The 20,382-nt window shown below is 32.3% G+C and overlaps 1 protein-coding gene across 1 annotated transcript in view; it reads right to left on the bottom strand.

The window, feature by feature from the left end:
* LOC129744096 (nephrin-like) overlaps nucleotides 1-20,382 on the bottom strand; it is a 457,247-nt gene that overhangs the window by 4,174 nt on the left and 432,691 nt on the right. The window contains exons 9-12 of the mRNA XM_055736459.1: nucleotides 16,725-16,855; nucleotides 7,572-7,734; nucleotides 7,075-7,507; nucleotides 6,641-7,016 (exon numbers count right to left, since the gene is read on the bottom strand). Of these exons, the coding sequence (XP_055592434.1) occupies nucleotides 6,641-7,016; nucleotides 7,075-7,507; nucleotides 7,572-7,734; nucleotides 16,725-16,855 (1,103 nt within the window). The remainder of the gene's footprint in view (nucleotides 1-6,640; nucleotides 7,017-7,074; nucleotides 7,508-7,571; nucleotides 7,735-16,724; nucleotides 16,856-20,382) is intronic.

Below are 20,382 nucleotides of genomic sequence, written 5' to 3'. Positions count from 1 at the left end.
TCAACAAATCATAAGAGATGTTCCAAATCAATGATGTTTTCGGTCAGTCATTCATAAATTTTTCAAAATGATGTTCCTTACTCTAAACTAGAAATTTGCTTCAAAATAATTTCTCAGCAGTCTAGTTTTCAAATTTGAAATATGTAAACATTTCCAAAACACAGATTTAAAAATAAATCTAAATTCGAATAATGTCCAATAAATAAACGTCAGATCAGCTAAAAGATTAACCATGATTGATCGTTAGGAAAATGATAATAATAGATATATATTACTCATCTTAATTTACATTTTTTTCTTCATTTTGAACTCAAGTGTTGATGTATTTTTAATATGAAAAAAAAATTAATCGCGATTTGAAATTTGACTTTTTGATTAGGAAAAAAATTTAAGGAATATGTTTTAAAACACCACAATTCAGAATTAAAAAACATAGACAAACTTATTAAAAATATTTATAAAAACTTAAAAATCTTGACTTTAAAATTCGTCAAATTTATTTAAAATTTGGAAAAAAAACTGTACTATTGAATTCGGTAAATTCATTTGAAAATTGAAACAAAATATTAAGATTTTTTTTAATAATCACGTCTTACCATTATTACCTTATTTAAGAAATTTAATTGATTACTTAAGAGAGAAGCATTTTGGTGCTTATATTTTGATGATTAATTCAGTAGATTTTAGCGTCCTAATCTAGAATTTTTTGTTGAATTTAGACTATTACATTTTGTTTAAAAATGTGTCAGTTTTAAGTGAATTCAATCATTGATAACTGATAAACTTTTAAACCTACATTTGAGATAAATCTGGTTCTGATTTCATTCATAATATTTTGACGATGATGGTGATGATAATGATGATGTATGATTTAAAAAAATAAAATTAGACAGTTTATGAAAACTTGGAAAGATATCATTACAAGTATATTTGACATTGCTGCATTGAGGTTAAACAAAAATTGATTTAAACTTCTTTAAAAATTCGTGAAATGAGAAAAGTAAACAAATAGAAAACTACTATTACTTTTTTCGCAGAACTCTAAATTACTTATAGTCTTAAAAAAATTGTTAAGCATTTGAAACTTTTATTTCAAAATGTTGTTTTCAAGTTTGTAAAAAAGTCCAGAACATCCTTAAAAGATTTTAACCTATTTTTAAAAATTATTTCAATAACAGCTGATCGCTGATAGAAAGATTGCATGTTTAGACTCAGGGCCCCCTAATTAGACAAAACTACTTTTGCAAATTCACTGCACCGTGGAAAAATGTAGTCTTTTTTGCCTTGTGAAATTTGTCAAAATCTTTTCAAATCCGATGCTAAGCAAGAACAAGAAATACAAAATGAAATTAAGACTGAAATTGGTTTCTTGAACAATATTTCATATAAGCATAACATTTTTAATGACATAAACGATTTCATTAAATCAAAATTTAAGTAATAAGGTAGAGGATATTAGATTTTAGATTTGTTTTTTTTTTGCTAATTCTGTTGATCATTGTGCCTGTTGCATGGTTTCCAACTTATTGATGTATGAAATTAGTATTCGATGGATAAATTTTAAAGTTAAAATGGTTCGTTTTAAACTCTGTTCTTGTTTAGTTACGATTCTTAATAAGAACCCATTCTAAAGACGAAGTAGGGTTTTTGTATGTCGAGTTAAGAGTTTCAATGCAAAAGGTTAATTGAATTGCAAATCGAAATTTACAATGAAAAATCAGTTTCAAATCGTGAACGTCATGAAGTGTCGTAGAATAAAATGTCTTAAGGAATTTAAGCCAAGGGTGATTTAAATTTTAAATTTTTTGACTTGCTTGTTAACACTTATTTAAGATCAAGTTATTTTCCGATACTACGTTGAAAATTTTACTTGGAAAAAATCTTCATAAGGAGGGGAGAGGTTAAACCCCCAAAACCCTGCCCCCCCCGTTCGCACGGCCTTGGTTAGAGGTAAAAGTATTTGCACTGAAATCCATTCATCTTTAGCTACATAAAATCAAATTCAAATTTCTCTTTCTCAAATTGAAGGTGAGTTTCAGATTAGATTTATGTACCTAATAATAAATTTTTAGTTTTTATGGATTTCCATGGTTAATTCAAACTGATGATTTCTAGAGGTTTTTACCAGAATTGAAAAAAATACTTGTACTATGACTGCTTTACTTTAACACTCATGCTTCAGTAAAAAAGAGTAGAATAACTAAATTAAGAAAGGAAAGAACAAAACATGATAAATCTAACGCGCTTCAGGCTAGTTCGCAAACAATTATTTGCAATTCTCTTTTGCCAACAATACTGTTTATTTGTGTAGATTTAATATCGACAAAAAGATAGAAATGCATTTTTTAGTATAATTACAAATTTATCACAGTTTTAGACTAGATTCATCCATCATTTTTTTTTCTAAAAACTTTAAAATTCAATTTAAAACAAAGAGTTCAAGAGGTTATTATATAATAATAATAAACATTCACAGAAATGCTACCTCTTTAAATAAGATGCAAATGAATTTTAAATTTAAAGTCTCTTTAAAAATAAACAAATCAAACAAAAAATACCTCTTTGGATAAAATTGAAGAATCAAAGTGTACAGCAAGGGTTACTAAAATTGGGGTAGAAAAAATAAAAATGTAGCATTGAATGAAACACTCCTGACTTAAAATGATTATTGTATCAAAAGAAAAAAATAAACATGTAAAATTAAAGCTAGAATAAACTGCTGTAGCTATTTGCATTAAGTCAGAAGTGCGAATGTGATGCGAATGTGAGAAGTATAAAAACTGATTCCTCTGAAATTATTTTTAACGGATTTCATTTTGAATATTGATTTTCTTAATTTTTTCAAAGCTTCAAGACAAACGTTTCTTCTCCAGATAGCATCACGATATGCGTTATTACAAAAAGTTCTAGCGGTTCCAAGTATATTATTCTGGATCATTGAGATTCTTTTGATAAAATTCCCTCCAGTGTTTCCGCAACCAGAAAATCTTAAGATAATGGATTCAAATGGATTCATATGTGGATTCAAATAATTCTGAAAATTTCAGATAATCCGTCTTAGACTGCTGACAGGATTTACCAGCCGATTTTTAAATTCTGTCAAGATAAGATATTTTTGAGCAATTTTCTTTATTGTATAGCTATGTAGCTAGTTTGATTTTATTTTTAATTTTTTTTTTCAAAGTTTTCGATGAGTTGAATTTCAAAATATTTAAATTAAAAACTTAGATCATTAGCGCTTCTGAGATAATAAAACACTTTAAAATATGCATATTTTTGGAGATTTCAAATATAAAGTTTTCGAAAATAAATTGGTATGGAAGGTCACCGCAAAATATTTTAATTTTTGGTGAAAATGAACCGATGATGTTCCTTATTCTGAACAAGAAATTCGCTTGAAAATAGTAGTTTATTTCCGAAACATCAAAAATAGAATACGAATCCAAATTTAGAATAAAGCTTCGAACCTAAGAATTAAGGCACAGAAATAGCATTCATGAAATATAACACCAGGTTTGAAGAAAAATCTGAAGTCTCAGATAAATTTCAGATCAGGTTTAAAAATTTTCCATGATTGAAAATTATATTTTTTGTTATTTATTTTTCATCTAAATTTAAATTTTGTTTCATCATTTTCAATTGAAGGATTTTTGTCGTCTAAAGTGCGTAGCCATATGCATCAGAGCCTGCAAATATTGTGAAAATATTTCAAAGAACAATTATGAAAAAAGAAAAGATTTTAAATATTTTGTTGCAAACCAATGGAATGGTGTTGGACTGTTTTTATTCATGTATCATAAATTTTTTATAAACCAGAATAAGTTCATATGAACATAGATTCATGTTGCATTTGAATAGCACCAATTCTAACAAGGATATTCCAAATAATAAAATTTTAAATAAAATGTTCATATGAAAAAAAGTTTTTCAGAAAATCCAAACCACTTATCTATCCAGGCGTTCACAAAAACATGAAATAAACATATATAAATATGTTAATTAATAAAGTTACTGTTCCATTGCACTGAAATAATTTTACAGAATTTTTTTTTAAATATGGACTAAAAATCTTCAAAAAAACAAAACGTATGGGGATTCACCGACCAAATATTTTAATTTTACCTGAAAATGATTTAGAAAAGGCTAAATTTTTCATTTCTGTAAAAATAGAATAACTGTATTATTTTTTTTTTAAATATCTTCTGTAAACACACCGTGAATTGATTAAAAAATTCTCTTATAGTAATGTAGCTTTCATAGCATTAAATTTGAAAAAAAAATCAAGATTAGAAATGTGAATTTTCGATTTGTAAAAGAAATCAATTTTGATATTAGGAGAATTTAAAAGTTCATAATAGAACTATTATTGATCTTATAAAGAAAAAAAATAATTTTATTTCAAGATTGCCAGTGATCAAAGTTAAACATAAATTTTTATGTTGAAATTCTTCCAGTTTTCAAATTAAAAGGCTAAAAAAGTTCGTTTTTGAAGTTAGAAATAATAATTTTACATATAAATAACACAACATGTTCAGTATGTAAAGTACATATTGGAAAATGGTTGATCTCGTGAATGAAAGCACAAAGATAATACAAATTTAGTTAACATTGCGCATTCATATCATCATATTCATACCATATTCGTTGCATGATAAAAAATTATGATCGAAACAAAAACAGGAAATTATGAATGAATCAAATAAAACGTATATAAATTTTAAATCGAAGGTATAATAGTTCAAAATTTCGAGCTCTGAATATTTTGTCACTTTTAATTGAACCGTTGGGTGGAAAAGGTGGAAATTATGTATGTTTTTCTTATTAAAAATTTAGTTTTATCAAACCAAGAAGATTATGTTTTCAGAACAAAAAAAATCAGAGTTAAAAAACCAAGACAAACTTTTTAAAAATATTTTATATAATTAAAATAGTTTGACTTTAAAATTCGGTAAATTTATTTGAAAAGAAAATAGGAAGATGAAATTTTTTTTTCAACATTCTTGATGATTTTTTTTAATAAACTAGTCTAGCTTTTTAAAAACTTATGAATTAAATTTAATTGATAACTCGAGCGAACGGCATTTTTGTGCCTATGATTTAATGATTGATTTAGTAGATTTAAGCGTTCTGAACTCACATTTTTTGGTCAATTTTTTCAATCACCTTGAGTTTTGGTGATATGGAGCTTAAAAGCTTTAAAATGTAACAGTTTAAAGTGAAATCAATACTTGATAGCTGATGAAATAACAAATCTACGTTAAAGAAAACATCTGATCCTGAATTTATTTTTTATAAATATATTTATTAAGGGATAAGTTGATGATGCAAGATCTTAAAAAGTTAAATTGTACAGATTTTATAAATTTTGAAAGATATCATTACAAGTATTTCTGACATTTCTGAATAAAGTTGAAAAAAAAAAATTGACTTTATTTATTATTAAAAACTGCAAAACGATTAGACTTTTACTCTAAAAACTTTCTAAAATCCTATTTGGTTTAAAACTACTTTGAAATTGGGAAAAAATTAACAAATTGAAAACCTCTATATTATTTTTCGCAGAGCTCAAAATTGCTAGAAGTTCAGAGGAAAATTTATAATTGATTTGAAACCTTTTTTTAATTTTGTTTTTGTTTTTAAGATTTGGTTTTCAAACGCAGAAATTTCTTTAAACTCAAAAATCAAAATCTGATAGAAAAATTGCATATTTTGGCACTCGAATTAGTCAAAATTAACTTTTAAATATTTTGCACCTCGGTAGTATGTACCTATATTTTGTGACTTTGTGTAATTTATCAAAACGTTTTTGAATGTGATGTTGAGCATTTAAAAGAACAAGAAACACAAAACAAAATTGAGGCTGAAATTGGTTTCTTTAACAATATTTCATATCAGCACGTTTTTGTAAATCAAAATTTTTATTAATAAAGTAGAGGGTACTAGGTTTTGGATTTTGATATGCTTATTCTGATGACCATCGTGAGTAGAAAACACCTGATACATGATTTCCAACTTGTTGATGTATAAATTTAGTATTCGATGAAAAAAAATGTAGTTAAAAAGTAGGTTTCAAACTCTGAACTTGTTTGGTTATATTTCTTAATAAAAACCCATTCCAAAGACTAGGTAAGGTTTTTGTATGTCAAGTTTAGAGTTTCAATAAGAAAGGTTGATTGAATTGAAAATTGAAATTCGGCATATAAGTTGTGTCGTTAAATGAAATGTCTCAAGCCTAGGGTGATTTGAGACTTCTTTCCGGCGGAGGCTAGCAACACTTCTGATTAGCTTGTTGACACTTATTAAACACATTTTAAGATCAAGTAATTTCCCGTTCTAAGTTGAAAATTTTTCTTGGAAAAAATCTCCATGGGGGAGGTGAGATGGGTTGAGCCCATAAAACCTCTCCCGTTTGCACGGCCTTGGCATTAGCACACTATCATCAAAATTCAATAGATATAATTCCCCAAGTATTTTAAGCTATTGGATTTTCTGCACTCAGTATAATACAAATACGATTAATGTACGCCATATTTTCTCCTTCTTCTGACATTTCTAAAATAATTATATTTGGGCTTGCATAAGATGCACCGTTTGATAATTATATTTTTTTTTAAATGAACAAATAACGTCTCTCAATTACCTTGGACTGATCCATCAACAGAAGCGTATTTTTGGACTCCTCCGTGTAGCGCTTTTCCTTATCAATAGTTTGTTTAAGTCTTTTCGATTTCAGATAAATTCTAACCACTATAACGATGATGATGAGCAGAATGGTAACGAGCAAACCGATCAGTATCGGCGTCAGAAGTGAGGAATTGCGCCCGTCCGGCTGTTCCTGCTCTTCGACGGCCGGAATTAGCAGATCGGTTATGTAGACTCGCTGGCTGTTGCCCTTCTGGTTCACGGCGTACGCGAAAAGTTTGAGCGTATCCGGTTGGTTTGGGTTTGGCAGCTTTTCCCGTAGCGCGCCCAGCGAGGTTGTAAATGTGGGCTCCTCCGAATTCGTGAGATTAATTCTGAAATTAAACATGAACTTTTTAAAACTGTTTTATTTCCTAAGTAGGAAGTTTTTACCCAAATCCGGGACTCCCACTGGACAACATTTCCAGCACAAACTGTTGCCGGAGGCCTCCATCGTAGCCGGCATGGCAGTTGACATCGACCGAGGTGCTCGTATTGCTCCAGCCACAGTTGATGACGGATGTTGGCAACCCGGCCGTGATGAGCTGATAGATGCAGGGATCAGCCATGGTTCCGATTTCGTTGGTCCCCCAGCAGGACAGGGTTCCGTAGTCCCGATCCGAGCTCGGGGTGTACTCCAGCAGACTACTGGTTCCGTTGTTGTTGAACCGGGACGGGTCGATTTCGATGACTTCTTCGGAGTTCTCGAAGCGCCAGTAAAATCGGCTGGCGGGTGGATGGGTGATGATGTTACAACTAATCAGTACTGTCTCGTCGATCGAAACGCCGAGGCTGACGATTTTGTCGGTGTCGCAGATGGGAACATCTACAAAATTTTAGAAAAATTGTAGAACAAATCAACTTTTTAGGAACGGAATAGTTTCACTTACACTTGATGTTCAGCACTATAGCGTTGCTCAGCGTTTCACCCTCACTATTGAGGGCCCCACACTGATATGGACCACTTGAGCTGCGAGTCACCTTCTGAATCACCAGACTTTGCCCAGTCCGCACGATCTTCGTAGACGATGAATTCTGAGGTAGTTGAACTCCCTGTAAAAAATAATAATAAACGATATCAATTTACCATTTCTAGGCGAAGTTTATTCAGTACTTCACACTTTTTAATAAACTTTTGTTAATACTGCAGCAAATTATTCTACTCCACGCTCTGTATTATGCATAATGAGACATTATTGGCATGTTTTTTTCATCTCTATAGTATAGCTGGCTCATCTACTTGATTAAAACTTGATCTGAGAAAATATTCGCTTCCTCTAAACTGTTTCCTTTACGACAAAATTATGTGCCTCCTACGTGGCATAATTAAACACCGGATAAGCTTCTCCGCATGATTTCTTTGCGTTCAAGTAGGGTTGCCAGGAGCTGTAAGGTAAATGATGTCAAAAATAAAATCATTGATATTATCAAGTTTTCGGAACATCTAACTGAACAGTTAGCTACGCTGCATAAGTCGTTATCACAGTCAAAATTGATGATAGCAACTTAAAATCACATGTTGCAAAAATTTACAAACATTAACCGAACAAAACTTTTAACAGAAGTTTTTCACAGCAGGCATAATCAATACAAACAAGTTTTGCTGCTGACTAAGCTTTATATATTCTGTAGAGCGAATTGCATTTTTTTGCTCTGAATTTTTTAAAGTAATGCGATGTAAATGAACTGATTAAAAAATTAAAATATTTTCAACATTCTTTATTTTTGATTTTTGATTTGCATTTTAATAAATAAAATATGAATCATTCGATTGAACTACTAACAAAGTTCGAAAAGATAACTGAAAAGGAAGATTTACGTTTGACAAGGATTTTAGAACTGAAACATTTGTCTACCAGAAAAGAAGAAAATTTCAAGCTTTTATTGACGATTTTGTGTTGTACCAGAAGTCCGAAAAACTTTGAAAATTTTCTTTCATAGCGCAAAAATGTGTATTCTATAAAAAATTAGAAAACATGAAAAATTATAGCGAATTTCAAAACTATTTGGTATGAGTTTTAATAACCAAAAGATATTACAACCATCAGTCATATTTTTGTTCCTTCTCAAGTGATTTGGGATAATTTAATCAGCAGGTGGTAATTGATTTTTATTGTTTAGCTCCTTACATTAATTAATTTCCTTCAATATAGGGAAAAGTAAAAATCTGCTGCATTATTTGCAATATATTTATATGCCCTTGAAAATAAGTGACTCAACTAACGCACCCTTTGAGATGCTCGAACTACAGAGTGGCTCCAGAGAGTGAAGCACCGGATGTCTTAAAACTGCAACATTTTTGGGAATTTAAAGACTTGCTTTTTAGCTAAGAGTGTCTGGAAACAGTTTTGAAAGCCACTAGCTCTAGATAAGAATGTTTTAACGTTCTAGACAGGTAGTTTTGGGAATAACTCAAATTCGATGGATGGTAGTGGCTCCAGAGAGTAAATAGCGGATATAGTTCAAAGAACTAGTTTATCAAGTACAAGTACCTTCCTAGCCCAGCCTTAACAGAAAAATGTCAAAAATCGGCTACAAATATTTATTATGATTAACTTTTCATTGATTTTTCAGTAAGTGGTCAGTGATTAGCGCTTTAAGTTAGAGATCGCTAACTTCTATAGCACATTTTTGATTACCGATCATCAGCTTCGACTGTGTTAGACTAGCTTTTGTAATTTGAAGCAAAAGAAAATTGTAAATTTCATACCAACTATGAAAAATTTGATTTTGAAACATTTTTTACAAACAGTTATGTACATTAGAGTGAGTTGATTTGGGGTCTTTTTCGAATTTTTCAAACCCTGGGGCCTTATATAAGCTCCGTTTTGGTTCAAAACTTATCGATAATTTTTTTGTTCAAATTTTTATCAACGTTTTATAGGTAAATTTTAACTTTTATTTTTGTATGGAATAATTCATTATTTTGTTCTTAAAAATCGATATAATTTTTTTTTCTTTTGTGAAACCGAAGTTGCCTATGGTTTGTTTTTTATAATTTTTAAATTCACTAAACGAAAATTTTCCGTTGATCAACTTTGTCCAAAACTGTAGCTTCGTATCTTATTAGGCAAAATAAATTGGCAGTTGAATAGGGATATATCTTTTGGCATTGAAAAACAATCAATTCAACTGACATCACTGCTGGGTGCCTAGTGAAGTATTGCATAGCAACCTTTCAACACTCAACAATGAGCAGATTTTATTGAATTTCCTCTATTCTATGTGTGCTTTGAAGAAACTACACTACTTCTGAATAAACGACACATGAAATTCAGGTTAAGTCGAAGTGGAAAATTTAATTTTCCTTTTACACTTTTTCGTGTGATTCTAATAGAAAAAAGAACGGGTCACACAGCTGACATTGTTTGAAAATCGACTCTCAGGGTGAACACGAAATTATTGCGACACATTCATAACTTTTTTACCATTAGGTAAAAATCAACCAAATTTTGCACATTTTCTCATTGATATGTATTGTTTACATGCTGTAAAACTTGAAGTCATGTTTTTCGACTAAACGAAAATGAAGGAGAACCAACGTGAGTCAAGAGAACAAATTCCTTCCAATCTCCTGGAGTTTCCTGACCTGTCGCACCAGCAGTTGGGAAAAATTTTGAAATTTACAACCGTCTCCAGAGTGTTTAAGCGGTTCCAGGAGCGGTTGATGTTGGACCACGGCAAAAGAGCTGGAGGAAAACCGGAACCGGAGAGCAAAAAAAAAACGGAGGAAAAGGTGATTAAAGTAAATCCCAACGTCTCAAGCATTAATTCGGCTAACGCTCAGAATGCAAAGAAGAGAGCTGGGCTACATACATACATACAAGGTACAGAACTTCCCAAACCGCGATGAGCGGCAACAATCGACAGCTAAAACTTGGGCGACGTGATGGAAGACGAAACGTATACAAAAGCCGATTTTAAGCAAATTCTAGGGTTGGAGTTTTTCACCGGCAAGAGCAAGTTCGATGTGGATGACAAATTTAAGAAGAAGAAAATGTCGAAGCTTGCCTCCAAATATCTCGTTTGGCAGGCCATCTGCTCTTGCAGACTGAGGAGTGAGCTTTTCGTGACAAAGGGCACAGAACATGGGGAGATCTACAAATCTGAGTGCTGAAGCGCCTTTTGCCGTTTTTGCGGCAGCACGACGAAGCTCCGCTATTTCGGCCCGATTTGGCATCATGCCACTATTCTAAAAGTGTTCTGGAGTAGTATGAGACCAATTCTGTCGATTTTGTTCCGAAGGACATAAACCCGTCAAACTGTCCGAAGCTGTGCCCGGTGGAGCAGTACTGGACAATAATGAAGCGGGAACTCCGGAAGAGCAAAAAGACAGTCAAAGATCAGAAGGACATGTTAAGAACATGAAAAAAAAACTGTAAAACTGGTACCATATGACACTGTCAAAACTTTGATGGAGGGAATCAAGCGAAAATGCATTCAATCAACTTTTCTTATTTATTTTTCCTTTCTACAGGATAACTGAGTCGTAGCAGAATGCGCTGCAAGAGCCTCCGGAAATAGGGGTCCCCGTCCCGGCAAATAAAATATTAGTGTCAGTGTAAAAGTAAGAGATAAATAATTGTGTCGTTAGCTCAATTCCTCTCACAGGGAAATTTGTCATTATTATTTTGGTTATGAAAACAAAACAAAAAGTAATTAACAAAAGCTACAATCAAAGCCAAAATTATTTCGATACTAAACCGATTTCACGCAGCTTTCAACATCACATCGTGTCGATCTCACTTAGAATTCACGTAAATTGTAGCTGGTTAGAATTCACGTAAATTGTAGCTGGTTTTCATTCAGCACCAATTCTTATAGAGGCGTTCATATATGTGAACTGGTTATTTCTTAACTGTAATAAAAAAAAAACCGTCTTAGCTGTACAAACCGTCCGAATCGTTCAAAACAATCCAGAAACTAAGAAATTCAATAAACTTGATATATAATAATAAAAAAAATTCTTCGGAGTTTTCACTACCACGCTGTTCAGTTGACTGTAAAACTGCTCTTTCTCCTGCAAATCGGCAACGTCAGTTGGCGCATAACACTGAACCATTGTAAGGTTTCTAACCCGTGTTCTGAATCTGGCTACGATTATTCTTTCGTTTATCGGTTCCCATCTAATGAGGGCCGCGTAGGCCTGCGGGCTTAAACGGAAACCAACTCCTCGTTCCCCAGCAGCATGTTCTCCTCGTATGCCAGAGTAAAGCAGTACTTGCCCGGACTGTGTCTTGTGTTCTCCAGTGTTAGGCCAGCGGACTTCGCTCAGTCGCAAAATTTCAAGCTTGAGGCGGCTAGCCTCTCTAGCAAGTTGTGCCAGGTCGGTCATTTCTTTCGGATTCCGTAATAGTTTTAAGTCGGAAACAGTAGGTTGTTAGCTTAAAGTCCTTAAGCACAAATTCATTTCTTTCATCCCTTCCTCTTTTTTCCTGCCTATCTTTTGACAACTAGGACGTGGACGGCGCCGTTATTGATGGTCAAAAAGAAAGTATTAGTGTAGTGCATAGAGAATGAGTTGCTAAACGTTTGACCTCTGCGCAAAATTGTTAGCCTCGGTCAATGACGGAGTAGCAACCATTAGCAATGTGGAATTCTTTCTACTGAGCCACGCCTGTAATCATGGTGTTCAAATGCATCTATTTTAAAATAATAAAAGACATTTATCAAATCATCAATTCACAATTAAAAATCGATATATTATTTCAATGAAGATCATTCTGTGAAAAATTGTAGAAGAGCATTTCGGGTTCAATGATTCAGATAGATGTTAGTAGTCAATCAAGCTAAGCTAAGCTAAATGATGAGAGCTTGATGTTCTGTAATAAGGCTGGAACAAATATCAATTTCATCTTTTGTCAACCCCCCCCCCCCTTTCGAAATTTCCAAAAAACCCGAAGGGGGAACTAAATAAAGTTTGAAGTATTTTATGTAAATTTTGACAAAAAATTCAAATATCCGAAAGATTTCAAGACCATACAAATTTTGGAAGGTGGATTTTTTTTCACCTTTTGTATTCTTGACTTCATTGAATTATTGTTTTAAAAATTACTTGATTTATAGGTTTTGTGCAATGATATAGTATGACATTTTGTTGCATACAAGCTTTTGTGCAATGTATTCCGATTTATATGTTTTCTTGCATTATTTTTAATGTCCCCCACCCTCGCGATGATCCAACTCCGAGTGACAAAAGAAAGATTTGAAATTTGTTCCGGCCTAATCTGGAATAAATCAGTTCAACTTTTTTAACCTATGTTAATCTTCGGTTCAGATGATATTTAAAAGGTATTTTTCGATATGAACTGCAAGCAACCAAGAAGTTAAGATCTTCTGTTGCATGAATAATGGCGTCCACAGCACAGTTATTTTGCCTTCGTTTATGTAATCTAAGAAGAATGCATCTTATTTTCACCAGTCAACTGGTGTCTTGAATAATCTTGATTGTTTCTTCGCGGTGTCCTGATTTTTTGGCGAAATCACATGGCATCTTTGCTCCGAACGCCACCTTTGACTGTAACAGTTTTTTTTGTAGGTAAAAAAAACCAAAACAGCAGAAAAAAATGATAAAAAAGACATCAAACAGAGAAACATCAATTAGACACGGATGAAGTAGGGATGAATCATTTCAGAGCAGGGCCGTAGGAAGTACCGACTCATGGGGGGAGGGGGGGTTTTGGTGACTAATTTTTACCTATGATTTTTTGTCTAAAAACGCACAAATAAAAAAAATAAATCAAATTATGTTTGTTACTGTATAATTATTTATTTTTAAGTTCTCATTAATAGTTTTGGTATGAAATTGTAACTTAAGAGAAGACACGAATGCCACAAGGATGGTAAAGTGTCATTAATAAAACCTTAAAAAAGTAACTTTAGAAAAGTGGTCCTCAGCCTAAAGGGGGAGCTGATTTTTTTTTACGAATCTTCTAGAAACAAAATATGAAATTCGATTTCATCGATGATTAAAGTTTTTGAATTTGTTTAAAAGTCTGGTAGATCAAAGTTATTTGTTTTGAGCATAAAATAAGTTTTTTCAGGGTAGCCTTCAAATTCTTTAAAAAAACTTATTCTATACTTAAATCGAACAAGCCCAATCTTCATCACTCTTTTGCGAATTTCAAGATTCTAGCCTTTGATGAAAATAAATAAAATTTTAGAGAAAAAACTAGTAAGAGATAAAAAATTTTCGAATCAAATTCGTGTGATGCAAACTTGAACTAAATTTATGATTTTTAAGGTGAAGATTAGGTTTATTTTTCTTTAATATTTTTCATAAAAAATCAATTCCATACTGAAAAATCCTGTGGATGATTTTTTAAAAATATAATTAGGGATATTTTGCATGAATCAAAACAAAGAAAATTAACTCAAATTTGTAATTTTCAGCTGAATTTTGTACAAACTTTTTCTGATTAAAAACTTTGATATCTGGAAATTGAATTGACAAGCAAAATTTTAAGTTTATGTTCTCTTGGATTTCTCAACAATTTTATGTTGAATGAAAAACTCATTCACAAGCTAAATCTATATCTGAATTCTAAACCTTAATTCAAAAATTGAACTTCGAATCTGTTTCCTATTTCTATACGATTTCCAAAATAAACAAAAAAATACGATTTCCGAATCTTAATTCCAGATCAGAATTACATGAGCCAAATCTTAAAAGCCCTCATTCATGAAAATTTAAACTCTGTAGTGCTGGTTATATCTTAATTCATTATTACAATTATTTATTTTTAATCTGTTTTGTGAAATCTGATTTAAAATGTGAATTTTGAATGATGAATCAGAATCTGGTTTCCCATTTTAGATCGCCACTTAGAAGCTTGTAATGTTTGAATTTTGTGTTATAATAAAGTTTAAGAACTTCGAATTTGAATATACAAATTCCTTCTTTTTCCATATTCGGAAAACTAACATTAAAATATTGAAAATGCAAAAACATGATTCCAATTTGATATGAAATGCAAAACCGAATTGGAAAAATGATTTCAAAGCAGCTTTTCATTCCTAATTTCTTATGATTATTCGAAGTGAAAATCAAATATCCTAAACTTGGTACAAAATCAGAAATACGAAAATATGTAGAAATACAATTTTGGTTTAAGAATATGGAACCAGAACCTCCAGAATGGGTTGAATTAAAAATTTAATATTTAGACCTGAATTTCTATGATAAGGTTGCCAAACTGCCCGGTTTTAAATGGATTGGCCCGGATATTTAATATTAAATTTGGGAACAGTCCGGTCCGACCCGGTTGCCCAGATTTCATTGGAAAAGCCCGTTGTTCTCATTCTCATTCTTAAATCAAACTTAAAAATAAGCAAATTGTGTTGTAATTTTTTTTATTTATGCGTCCAAAGTTTTTGCAGCAAGTTAAAAAAATTATTATGTAAGGTTTTTTAAGTTTTAAGATTTTTGATGGGCAATTCTTAGGTTTTGACCAAAATTGACCGCTTTTGCCTGGATTTGGTCGACACTTTTGAAATCAAATACCCGGATTTGCCAGGTTTTTATATAAAACAGCCCGAATTCGTCCGGCCCGGATACGTGCGGAAAAAAAATCTGACAACCTTATTCTATGAACAAGTGAGAAAATTTTGAAAAACTGTAGCAGAATTTTGAACTTGGAATGGGTTTTTGAGGTTTCGGTATAAGTTTTTAGTTCAGATAGTTACACTTGAATATCTTTGCTTAATATCGTTATTTGATTATGAATTTGAAATTTTGAGTGTAGAGTAGAATAGCTCGCTTGCTTTTTTGGACCTTCATGGCGGGGGTTTTACACCCAAACTCCCCCCCCCCCCTCCGATCCTACGGTCATGTCTCAGAGGATGAAAAAAAAACACGTATTTACAAACATGTACAAAGTTCGTTGTATGCAAGCTTTTGTCCAATTTGTTCCAATGTATTGAAAATTTAGATTATTTTTTACTATCCCCCCTTAGCGATGTTTCAACTCGAAGTAACAAAAAAAGGAATTCAAATTTGTTCTGACCTTATTTGCAGGAAAATCAAAATTAAAAGAGGAAGCTTTGATTCTGCAACAATCAAACTTATCAAACTTATTCGCATATTTACCACAAACGAATAGTTATAGTTTTGCAACCCTACCATAAATCTGTATCTAGATTCACAACAGGTAGGCAGTACGTTTAGAGGTTTTAAGCGAAACTAGGTAGAATGAGGGGTAGGAAGCAGCAAATTTTACTATTCGTTGGAAGGTCCGCGAACCAAATGCCGCATCCTAGAGCGGGCCTCCTTTCTACGGTAGCCGCCCGGGTTCTCTTAGTCCTCTTACACCCACAATCGGAGAGTTGGTGGTGCCGCAAAATGGCGTAGCTGGTGCCGACAAGATGCTGTGGGATGAATTTCAATTACCTACCGAGCGATTTACGTGTATTTAGTCATTCAACAGCAACAGTGTCGATGATAGGAAGCAGTTTTTCTAAAGACGTCGCGTTTTCCCTTTTCAGTTGCGCGGAAACCGTTTAAGGATGAGACTTCGTGGTTTAACTGAGTGGAAAATTAAGTTTTATTTTGAAGTCAAGGAGAAGTTCAGAGATTTAATGGGGGCGAATATAATCTACTATGTGCCATCTGTTTCGGAGATCTTGAAAATTTTAATACGATCAAATGAAATCAATTAATTCTACTGAATCAAAGCAATCGGAAGATTCCCTTTAACTCAACCACAGTACCGTGGGAATCTTTCGATTGCTTTGATTCAGTACAAAATTTGCTCAAATCTTCAAAATCGAACACAAATTGGTACAGGTTTACAGCACAGATAGTCATTATAGAAACAATTCAATTACTGGAGCCCACTAATCTCTGGTCCCGGAAAACAATTCAACTCATCTAAGGCACCGCAAAAATTGCCAACTGCAAATGTGCTCAAGCAGACGAAGGAAAACAATGCACTCAATTAAGTGCATAAGAATCTCCGGAAAATATTTTCAATCCGGAAAATACCTACTGTTTGCACCCACTCACCTGCAAACAGTAAACATTGAGCAAGCCAGTAGTTACTTACATTATGCAGCCAAGAGAGACGCCGCCAGGCCGGGTTTGATTGTATCTTGCATTCGAAATAGATGTCGTCCCCCTCCTTGATGTCGTCGATGGCCAGTGTTGATCCGAGCTGCAGCGTTACTACCGGAGGATCTGAGGAAAAACGGATAGAAAAGAAGAAGGAAGCCATAATGAAGCCGTTGTGGAAATGCTTTCGGAAGGATAAATTTCAGGAACAGGAAGACCGGTGAGTTCCTAACTTATTAAAAGGAAGTCATTACCGGAAAAAGGTGAGAGGAAATTTAAATAGCTCGGCCCATTAGCATACTTCCCAGAATGGCTCTGCTGAATGAATTCTTGCACCTAGCAGACATTAGAATTGCATTGAAATTACTGGCATTATCCCTTTGACAGTATGATTGAAGCTCATGGATGCTATTAGGAATTATCCAATCGATACTTTCAGCTATAGACAATTCAGAGGGAAACAAATCATTGCATTGAAAATGAAATTTAGAGATATTTTCATATTAAATTTGTAGCACGGAATTTAAATGGTCCGTGCAAGGTTTTTTAAAACACGAGGTTCTCCGACTTTCACTGTAATTAGGCGAGGAGTGAGCGGGGCTCTCAATAAGTTTATTTACAAGCATAAGATTATTTGCTCAGCCTTTCTGCGGTTTGTTGGTAAACAAACTCCACAAGTTCCGCAGTTGCATAGTCTATATAGCCAAAATGGCTGAATCGGGAATTTGATATACGGTAACACCTCCTTTGTATACACACCTTGGGTTCGTGTGAGTTTAAAAATGGTTCATTCGAGTATTAGAAAAATGTAGAAGTAGACTTTTTTCAAACTGTCATCACGGGTTTTTTTTCGATTTCGCAAATTTTATGCTGATTTCATAGAAAATAACAAATGTTTGACGACAAATTCAATAAAAGTGTTAAAAGTTCTCCAAACAACCGTTTTTGTAAAAGTTACGAGTTGAAATTGCACAAAAAACTTTTGAAGTAGTTCGAAGTTCTGTGAAAGTTAAGAGTAATTAAATTTTCAATAATCTGAATTTAACCTGAAAAATTTTAGTAAACAGTTAGTCTCCAGAACTTCCAGTCTCCAGAACATGAGCTTTCGCTGCATTTTCACTGAGTATCCATAAATTGATATGGAATCCTACTGTAGGCGATTATTGAGAAAACAATTCATCAAAATGACCTACATTATAAATTGATACTCTGTTAGAACATGAGTGGCCAAAATTTTCAGCCAGCCGGTTAGAAATGAGATTTGTCTGATGGCCAAAAAATGCGTTTACCAATTTTTGATTCTTTTTATTTGTTCTAAATATTTTTTCAACATTTTTATTTCTTTAAAATTTTTAAATACATTAAAAAGTTGTTAAAATATCCTAGATGTAAAAAGGACTAACGGTATTTCTATAACATTAATTCAAAGTATGTACATATAAGATATAAGAGAAGATATGCAAAAAACCAAACATAACAAACCTTTTTTTTTCTAAAATAATTTTTTTTTTGGGAAAATCGCGTTTGGGGGTAAAACCCCCCCCCCCCCCCCCATGAGGGTCCATCAAAAGCAAGCGAGGTATTCTACTTTACTCTCAAAATTTTAAATTTTCTATCAAATTTTGAGGATGGAGTAAGGTTATTCTATAGAAACAATCTTGACTCAAAACTGATGCCAAAACCTCGAAAACTAATCCCAGGTTCAAAATTCAGCTACAAATTTTCAAAATTTTCTCACTTATGGACAGTAATACATTTCTTATTACTATATTTTCTTTTGGTTCCTTATAATCAAAATCGAAATTGTATTTGTGTTTTCAAATTTCGTATTATGTATCCAGTTTACGATTCTTGATTCTCGGTTCGAATCATCATCAAAAATTGAAAGCATCGTTTAAATTTGGTTTAACATTTTTTTTGAAATTTGATTCATGATTTTCGAAATTCATACCCATTTTTTACATTAAGTAAATATTGCTCCGAATACAAAAAAAAAGTTAAAGTTTTTATCTCAAATTCAGATTCGAAATTCATGAACTTTATTCTTATGCTAGATTCAAACACAACAAAGTTTCAAAACAGCGATTTAGATTCATCATTCGAAATTTTTATTTTTAATATAGATTTGGATGTCGAATTAGATAGGGGAGAGTGGGGTATCGTGGGCCATGGGGAAACGTGGGCCACTTTTAATATCTCAGATGTGTGTTGAGATAAAAATCTCGAACCAACTGTCATCGTCGTCGCTTTGCGTGAGCAATTATTTCTATATGTTGTTGACTGAAATACGCATCATATGCTTCTTTTATTTAACAAGCTAAAAAAAGTTAGAAAAATTTACTTACAGAATTAAAAAACACCCGCTAATTTCATTGATGGGGAACCTAAAGTGCATAACATAAATATGCTCATACGCTTACGATCTTAGTTTTGTCATGATTTTTCACGAGGAAAAGGAATTTTTTATGAAAAATCAATAAGTCACACAAACGCAACCAATTTGCAAATCATAGCTTGTGGGGAATCGTGAGTCACACATCTTGAACCACCTATATTTTTATGTTTTTATACACATTCAGAACTTAAAATACGTTTTACCTATCTGTAAAGTTTTCTTATGCCAAATGAAGAGTTATAAAAAATATTTTGTCCATCCTATATGAGAAATTTTGCCAAAACGTTTGCGAGCCAGGTTTTGGAATCTATGCGATCATACACAGCTCTCTTTTTTATTTGATCATTTGAAATTGCTTTAAAATGACGAAATGGGTTAGGAAATCACAGTTTTGGGTCAACTCATAAACTTTTCATGTTATTTGGTTAATTTGGATTTGGTGGCCCACGGTTTCCCACAATTTTTCAAAATCCAAAAAATATTGCTTTTTTTTAAACAGTCAGAATTTGGGAAAAATAACTAATTAAAAATTTAATAAAAATACCTTATGATACCTTGAAAATGTAGAAAACTACCCCATTTTTTATTTTCATTTTATCTTTTATAATAAAGATGTTATGGAACAACGAAAAAAAGTGGCCCATGATTCCCCACTCTCCCATACACATAAAAGAAATGAATAATACTCATTGAAACCCAAAACATCCGAATTATTTTTATTATGGATTCATAATTGAGGGTTCAGAAACTAATTTCAATTCTTGGATCTAATTCCGAAATTCAGAAACCGATTTAATGAACATTTTAGGAAACGTATTTAAATTCCGAAACAGACTGAAAATTTTTAATTCAGGCTCAAAAAATCAGATGCAGATTTAGCTCGTAAATGAGTTCCATAATCCAAATTAATTTATTAAGACGACTTTTTAGGTAAGAATTTAAATTGGAAGAGATCGCAGGATGATAATTCTGATTGTTAGTTCGATTTAAAATTCAATCAAAGTCACTTCGTTTGCACAATTGAGTTGAAAATGATAAAATTTTAGTAAAATTATAGTTCATTTTGCAAAAAAAAAACGATTCAAAGGTATTGATTTTCAATGAAAATTGATTGATGATAAAGGAACATGTATATTCTCTTACAAAAATTGAAAGGAATTCCAAATGTTTGACGTATTGTTCAACATTATCATTATTGCAGTACTTTCAAGAACCAAATTTTACACTAAAATCTTTAACTAGGAACGAGTTAAATCGG

Source organism: Uranotaenia lowii, chromosome 2 (assembly GCF_029784155.1).
Source record: "Uranotaenia lowii strain MFRU-FL chromosome 2, ASM2978415v1, whole genome shotgun sequence".
In the NCBI taxonomy this organism is placed as follows: Eukaryota; Metazoa; Arthropoda; class Insecta; order Diptera; family Culicidae; genus Uranotaenia; species Uranotaenia lowii.
Note: the sequence above shows the minus strand (reverse complement) of the source record. Positions and strands in the feature narration are given on the sequence as shown.